Here is an 8,686-nt window from a genome sequence, read left to right as displayed (position 1 = left end):
AGAACTTCTGAATGATTATCTTTGTTTCATTCACCGTGCACATGAATAAACACAGAGTTGACTGATCTAACTCTTCAGCTGTTGGATTGGTCAGAGCTAATTTTACAGTTTCTTAAAATGATCTCATCTCATCTTCTACTACCTCTTATCCTCACTAGGGACGCGGGGGTTTCTGGAGCCTATCCCAGCTGTGATTGGGTGAGAGGTGGGGTCCACCCTGGACAGGTCTCCAGTCTATCACTGGGCTAACACAGAGACAAACAACCATTTGCACTGAGGCTCACACCTAGTGTCAATTTAGAGTCACCAATCAGTATAACGAGCATGTCTTTTGTAGGCGGGAGGAAACCGGAGCACCTGAAGAAAACCCACGCAGACACAGGGAGAACATGCAAACTCAACCAAGAAAGGCCCGAGCTGGACTTGTTCTGAGGCTGGTTCTGAGCTTGTTAAGCCTGCTTTCAGAAAAATGGGCCAATAAATATATTTTTGGGGGGTAGTTTTTTGAATTTTGGTTAGATGTAGCAAACATGGCGCCCATGACATAAGTGACAAGCTCAGATCCTATCAGCATAGCGGGATAGCTCAGACGGTCCATTCCGTAGTTGACCAGACTCTCTCTAACATACTGCTGTGATCCTCCCTACACAGCAGCGCCCTCTGGTGGCTCAATGATGGAAAGACGCCACTGGCTGTAAGAGAAAAAAATCCACAGGCAACTTTAAGATGTTCACTACAAGAGATTGAGCTCTATGTTCATTTGATTAGAGGAGAACTGTTTATTTTGTTTCCTGATCTTCTCCATGAGGTGGACACTGATGACAGCAGACACCATGATGATCAGACCAACAGAGAACACGACTGTCTTCACCAGACAGATGGAGACACCATCAGAGAGACCTGCAAACATGAGAAAAGTGTCAGAGCAAAACCAGAACAGGTTCAGATACATGAACCTTTATGTTATTATAAGATAAATGTTTTGTCTGTCAGTCTCACCAGCATGTAGGGGACAGAGATCCTGAATCTGTGTCATATTCTTCTGAGTCCAGCTGACTTGGTTGCTATGGTTACAGATGATTGTATCATTCAACAGGTGGACACGGAGGGAAGCACCAGAGTTGGTGACCTTTGATTGGTCTCCTCCCTCCTGAGAGCAGGTTTTGGTGTCACATGTGAAAGTGCTGCTGATGTGTGAGTCCTCAGTGCTGCAGGTCACAGTGAGGTTACAGGAGTCTGAGCTGATGGACACAGAGTCTGGATTCAGATCAACTGGAGACACTGGACCTGATGGAGGAAAGTAGGTGTGAGGAGGTTTACAAACATGACAGCAGATGTTCTCTGTCAGTGTGTGAAATGTTCAGAAACCTACCTTGAACTGTGACCATGTATTTAGTTACTGTCTGTTCTTTACTCCCTGTCACTCGTGCTGTATAAACTCCACTGTCGTCATCTTGTAGATTCTTCAGTTTCACTGAGTATTTTTTTGGAGAGAACTCAAGCCTTCCGGTGTAAAGTTTAGAGACCGTTGGTTCAGTTCCTGGAAAAAATCGTACTAAAATGTCCCTTTGTTTGAATCTCCATAGGAGAATTAAATCTTTCTGAAGAACATCAGCTTCCGTGACTTCTAGAAGTACATCTTTTCCCTTCTGCACAAACACATGAGTCACTGCGCTGGACCCTGTACAGCAGGAACACAACAAAATACAACAAAATAAAACATACAAAAACACAACAGAACAGTTCAGGTTTTGATTTATTTCATCCCCTGTAGCACAAGAATGAGTCCTCTCAGACTAGTTGCTCATAAACTACTGGAACATCAAATGAATAAACATTTATTCAGACAGTGTTCTTGTCCTACCTGGTGCTTCAATGCAGAGCATCAGTCCAAGTATCACAGAGAGAGACATTGTTGAACCTCTTGCTTTGCAAAGCGCAACAGTGTGAAGTGTTATGCGCTAACAACTGCACCACAGGTTACAGCCGTGGCACAGCTGTCCGTTTCCGGTTTCACATTGATGTCAAGTAAAAGTGAACAAATTAACCCATTGTTCCCTGCGTCAACTGTTTACATGGTGAATTTGTTCCTTTGTCATGCACATGCTTATCTTAAAGAGAATACACCGACCAGGCACAACATTATGACCACCTGTCTAATATTGTGTTGGTCTCCCCTGTTGCTCCAGAACACATTGCTGTGGGGTGGGGGTATCTGGTCTGGTCTGGAAACAATAACAGTAGAGATGAGGCTTTGACTTTTCTATCAGGATTATTTTTATTGCCGTCTATCAAAGCTGTTGTCTGATGTCTGAAATATAATACAGTTACTGTGACATGAGACAATCTTGAGTGATTTAATATCAGGATAAATTATGGGTACTATGCGAAAAATAACAAAAAAATCTCCTGTTGACTCTGATGTAAGAAGTTTCTTTCAGACGTTCACAGTTACTGATATTTATGGTTTCATTTTGTTTTCCTTTTTAAGTCAAATTCGAGGTAGGAAGGTTCATTTTGGTGGTTCTAAGATTTATAACAGTAGTCTAAGAAGTTACATTTACACATACAGTATCGTTTTACTAACCTCACACATGTGAAATGTTGTTGTCTGTTGTGGTGATGTGTGAATAAATGACAGCAGCAGAAACAGTGAGTTCCAGTGCGTAGTAAGAAGAGTGAAGTTTCAGTTTGCACCAACTTCCTGAACAAAACTCCTTCTGGTTGTACTTTTGGTTCTTAATCTGTCAACAGATTCTTTTTTGACATAGAAAATCATGGACATTTACTTCAATAACTTTACTTCAATGTTACTTTAGTAACATTTAATTAGACATTGCTGTCAATGCAGAGCATCAGTCCCAGTGTCACATCACAAAGCCTCTTGCTTTGTTGAACACACACTGCAACAGTGTGAACCACAAGTTACAGCATCTCAAAGCTTATGGTTGAAATAAAAGTTTCACATTGTTATCGTGCTTATATTCAAACCACATTTACTACCACACCCAGTGTCAGGATGAACCTTTATTAGAACTTCTGAATGATTATCTTTGTTTCATTCACCGTGCACATGAATAAACACAGAGTTGACTGATCTAACTCTTCAGCTGTTGGATTGGTCAGAGCTAATTTTACAGTTTCTTAAAATGAAATCCTCAAAAATATTTTTTTTATATATATGCCAACAAGAATTCAATTTACCAGTGGCAGGTCATGCAGTTTGTATCTAGGCCTTAAATGACGTCCAACCTCATTCAAAACACTTCTTCATACGATCGTTATGACACCACAGCTAGTGGAGAAGTGTTTATTTTTGTTTCCTGATCTTCTCCATGAGGAGGACACTGATGACGGCAGACACCATGATGATCAGACCAACAGAGAACACGACTGTTTTCACCAGACAGATGGAGACACCATCAGAGAGACCTGCAAACATGAGAAAAGTGTCAGAGCAAAACCACAACAGGTTCAGATACATGAACCTTTATGTTATTATTAGATAAATGTTTTGTCTGTCAGTCTCACAAGGATGTAGGGGACAAAGATCCTGAATCTGTGTCATATTCTTCTGAGTCCAGCTGACTTGGTTGCTATGGTGACATATGATTGTTCCATTCAACAGGTGGACACGGAGGGAAGCACCAGAGTTGGTGACCTTTGATTGGTCTCCTCCCTCCTGAGAGCAGGTTTTGGTGTCACATGTGAAAGTGCTGCTGATGTGTGAGTCCTCTGTGCTGCAGGTCACAGTGAGGTTACAGGAGTCTGAGCTGATGGACACAGAGTCTGGATTCAGATCAACTGGAGACACTGGACCTGATGGAGGAAAGTAGGTGTGAGGAGGTTTACAAACATGACAGCAGATGTTCTCTGTCAGTGTGTGAAATGTTCAGAAACTTACCTTGAACTGTGACCATGTATTTAGTTATTGTTTGTTCTTTATCTCCTACCAATTGTACTGTATAAACTCCACTGTCGTCATCTTGTAGATTCTTTAATTTCAATGAGTAATTTCCCACAGAGAACTCAACCCTTCCAGTGTAACCTTCAGAGACTATTGGTCCTCTTATAGGTGAATATGTTACCAAAACATTGCTTGTATTAAATTTCCAGATAAGAACTATCAGGTTTTCTGGAACATCACCCATAACTTCCAGAAGTACATCATCTCCTCTCTTCACAAACACATCAGTCACAGCACTGGACCCTGTAAAACAGTAGATACATAATAATGAAAAATAAAATTCTAACTCAATATCCAGCATAGCTTTTAACATCAGTCCTTTATCTTATATGTTTCTTCTTCAACCTTCATATTGAACCATGTGACAGGAAATCCAGTTCATCACCACCTAAAGACACTTGCGCTTCCACTGAAGGACAGCAGAGGGGCTGCAAGGGGACGTAACGTTTTGTCTTGTTCCTGCTGACAACTATTCAATGTGTTCAAATCTTTGCTGTAGAAAGAGCTTTACCTGTGGTTTACCAATCAGTGTTTTTCAACCACTGTGCTGTGAGAGATCGTCTAGTGTGCCGTGGGAAATTGTCCAATTTCATCTAATTGGTCTAAAAACAGTTTTTGAACACGAAATTATCATTATCTGTAAATAATATGCCATTGTCGAGTGTTGGTGCTGTAGTAGTGACTGGCAGCGTATTTATGTAATACTCTTCCTTATCACTAGATAGCAGCAGGTAGTGAATTGCATTGTAGGTCGAGACAAGAGAACTAGTGATGCATGCATATATATATATATGCTCTGTTGTGCTTGTTATGCCATGGTAACAAACAAGCTTAAACACCTTTCGCTTCGCTTGCAGACTATTTTGTTCGCCTGTGTGAACACACGGAGAAACAGGCAACTTTTATCAGGAAAACCCACAACGGTAGCAGAGAGAGCCCTTAAAGCTAGCTAGCAACTTGTCATATTTCTCAGTGTGGAACAGTGACATTTTTCCCAAATATCATTGCTTCTGTCAGAATAAGCACTATATTTCTGTATTCCTGCTAACAGAATGCCTTTGGACAGAATTAGAGTTTGCAAAACACTTGAAAGTTTTCTACTACCTCTTTAGTTATAAGGCCACATTGTTGTGGCATTTCATGTTCAAGCTGTGTTTTTGAAGTGGACGTGTTAAGTGCACTTTTTACTGGAAAGAAGAAATGTAAAGGACGATGAAATACTGTTTTGTGTGTTTATTTGATTCATATTCAAGACACTTTGATGAGAATGGCTGTATTTTTAATGTAGGCTACAGAATATCCTTTTATTTTAACGTTTTTGGTTGTGGTGTGCCTCTGATGATTTTTTCAATGGAAAAAATGTACTTTGTACTGTTCTACAGTATATCCTTAACTCTTGTCACATTGTGTCCCATGATAGAGAACTCTTTACATTTCTTTACATCTCTGCACAGTCTCTACTGAAAACAGAGACTTTCTTCCACTTTCTCATTTTTCTGTCTCTCCTCTTGTTCCATCTTTCATTCTTTGCTCCATCTGTCCACGTCTCAAAATGACCTCAAGCAGCCTCAGATATTTCTTCATGGTTGTACATGTGTTCAGAAGACTTTGCTTTGTTAGAATCATATATACAGACATGGAGACGTTGACTTGTAAGACTGAAGATTTTTAGTTGGTGTATTTCATTTTCTCCAAACAGAAACAGGAAGCTGTGCCCCTACTGCTGCTGTTATTAATCCAAATAAAGAATCTGGTATCGTTGCTGTTCCTGTTGTCAACATTTAATCAGACAGTGTTCTTGTCCTACCTGGTGCTTCAATGCAGAGCATCAGTCCAAGTATCACAGAGAGAGACATGGTAGAGCTTCTTGCTTTGTTGACTATAAATGTGCCAGTGGAAATACTTTTGAATCCACCACCACACCACAGACTACAGCCTAGTCATCATTGTGTCTTTCCGGTTTTGTCGTGTTAACAAGTAACACACAACTTCTCTGATTTAGTCAATTCTTAACAGACTCTTTACTGGTTGAAGTCTTTTGATGAAGAATGAAATCGTTTCAACTATGAAACTATATGTCAATTTGTTAAGTGTCCTCTCCTCCACCACCACTTCGGAAGTTTCCTGTGCGCAGCCAATGACAGAGCCAGCCTTCCTGGTCAGTTTATGCAGTCTGTTGGCGTCACTGGCTGCAATGCTGTTCCCCCAGCAGACCACAGCAGAGAAGAGGATACCGATACCGATACTTTGTGCAAATACACCCTAATGTGTATTTCAAAATCATAGCTTCATACATTCATAAATATACAGGATGAGATGTTACAATCTTTTGTGCCATGATCTGAGACAAAACACACTTAGAAGCCTAGGTCAACTGAAAAGCCAACTACCTAGACCAGACCAGGCACCTCCACCCCGTAGAAATGACACTCTGTGATGGCAGCAGTCATTTCGACAAATCAAAAGAAAACAAACATGAGGAACAGCACAAGGTGTTGACCTGGCCTCATTTTTTTCTCATATGGGGGAATTTAAAAGTCTGCTAGTTTCTGTCCTATAAATTGCCTGACAGTTGAGTTTCTCAGCATAGCATGTCAAAATGTAGCTGAAAGCTGACCACAGGTTTCCATAACAGTCGCAGAAAGACACTAGACTGGAGAGAGGTGTGAAACCAGAAGTGGTGAGTCCTTGATCTGATAAGATGTGAGAACAAACTTCTCGGCCTGAGAGCAGACTTCCTGAACAAACATGTCAGATGTAAATAGAGTGTAAATTTACCAGCTTCAAGCAGAAGCTCAAAGTTTCTTCCCATTAAACGGAAGTTTTTCTTTGCCACCGTTGCTTTAGTAGTGTTTGGTCTTGGGGTGTCAGGCTCTGGGTTCAGTCAAGATTCTTGAGACAGGACTTTCTTTTATTGCTGTTATATAAATAAAGTTAAATTGAAAACTGAATTTTCTGTCACAGCATGAAAGTGTGAAAAGCAAGGTTTTTCTTTTAGCTGCCTGCTGAGAATTGACGAAGCCCAATCTGTCAAACAAACACAGGTTTAGCTTTGATGCATCATCTGTAATTTCGATGGTTTACAAGTCGCTCCTAATCTTCTCCAATCCACAGATCTCAAAGCAGAATGAAGCCGAAGAACAGATCTCTCCTAGCTTTATGCAGGCAGGGCAGGAATGCCAAAATTAAGATATCCAAATAAAACAAGGGTGTTTGCATATCTCTTGCCAGTTTAGCGTTTTGTAATCTTGTGTAACTCTGTCTGCTCTCTTCCCAGAATCACAGTTGCACGAGTAAAGTAAGTATTTTAGAGGAAGTGATTTAAGGAACCAAATGCAATGAAGCTGTATACACATTAATGTATACACATTAAGTGTATACATGTCAGAGATTTCCTTGTATCACATTATCTGGGTGTTTTAATCAGATAAGGAGAACTCTGATTTTAGTCGGAGTAACATGTTTACATGCACTTACGTTGTCCAGTTAAAGTCGGATTAAGGCAATAATTTGTCTTTTTCACAGGCATGTAAACGTACTGACTGACAACTTAGCACACATCCAGTGCTGTAGTTTAAAGTTCGTCAGCCCTCTGGTGGGCCTATACTGGCCTGGGGCCCCAAGCTGTTGGCACCCTTCCCTGTCGACAAGCTGTACCTCTGACGGTGGCAGCCAAATTCATGATTTTACCAGAACTAGAGGACAATCTCAATAAGCATCTCCCAAAGGCAGATAAAGAAAACGGAGCAGATTAATGACATGCCGGTCAGTTTATTGCCTCATCCTCGGTGCATCTCTGCACTTTTAAACTTTATCCGCTGAGGGTTTGCATCTTTAGACAATAGCTCGAACAAGTCATCTCAAAACGGAGAGAGAACGTGACCTGGATCTAATCTGAATGGATTTGGTTTATAAATCAAGTTGCTAAAAACCAAAAAAAAGGACATAATCCAGCTCTTCTGTTGCAAAGATTTCTATATTATCTGCTTAATATCATTCTCATTTGAATATCTGTGGATTTTAAGCTGTTTTTTTTTTGTTGTTGTTGTTGGGTTTTTTTTGTTGTTTTTTTTTTCTTTTTGGACAAAATAAGCCACTGTAACACATCACCTTGAGCTCCTGTGACTCTTGTGTGCACTTTTCATTATGTCTTTTTAAAATTTAGCCTCAAAACCTATTAATCTACTTGAGAAAGTTAAAACACTAGTTGCTGATGAAAGTAAACATGAGTCATAAACAAATCTTAAGCCCAGATTCATCAGATTTACTTCTGATTTACTTACTGTAACACATCATTTTGGTATATTATAATGTTGGTTCCATTTGTGTATATTCGCAAATTTTTCCAGTCATTAGTTAACTAACTTTACAGAAAAGAAGCATTGTCCAAATCAACAGTACCTTGGTTGACTGGTCATTAAGTGTTAGTACTTTAATCACTTTAGCTAATTCACATTCTTTAAGCTTATATTTGTTGGTCGGTCAGTGCGTTTACGTGCACAGCTTTATGGAGCTATGATCAAAATTCGACTTTCTGAATGTGGTCCTTGTCCTAGTTTACATGCAACGGAGAAAACCTGACGGGAACATGTCCTCCTCCTCCACTATTGGTGGCGATATGTGTCTTTTTAGCAGGATAATACCACGTTAACAAACTCCGTTTGACGTATTGCATCATATAATAACATAAAAAGAGTTGTTCATGTGTCAGACCGGCAT

The 8,686-nt window shown here is 40.1% G+C and overlaps 1 protein-coding gene across 1 annotated transcript; it reads right to left on the bottom strand.

Moving 5' to 3' along the window:
• Positions 1 to 363: 363 nt before the first annotated feature.
• On the bottom strand, positions 364 to 2,011 carry LOC125011404 (SLAM family member 5-like). Its single transcript, XM_047590614.1, has 4 exons — positions 1,865 to 2,011; positions 1,373 to 1,681; positions 1,000 to 1,287; positions 364 to 900 (listed from the first exon to the last, which is right to left on the bottom strand). The coding sequence occupies exons 1-4, from the start codon at positions 1,911 to 1,913 to the stop codon at positions 734 to 736; spliced, it is 813 nt and encodes a 270-aa protein (XP_047446570.1). The 5' UTR covers positions 1,914 to 2,011; the 3' UTR covers positions 364 to 733.
• Positions 2,012 to 8,686: the final 6,675 nt, after the last annotated feature.

This window comes from Mugil cephalus, chromosome 7 (assembly GCF_022458985.1).
Source record: "Mugil cephalus isolate CIBA_MC_2020 chromosome 7, CIBA_Mcephalus_1.1, whole genome shotgun sequence".
NCBI lineage: Eukaryota > Metazoa > Chordata > Actinopteri > Mugiliformes > Mugilidae > Mugil > Mugil cephalus.
Note: the sequence above shows the minus strand (reverse complement) of the source record. Positions and strands in the feature narration are given on the sequence as shown.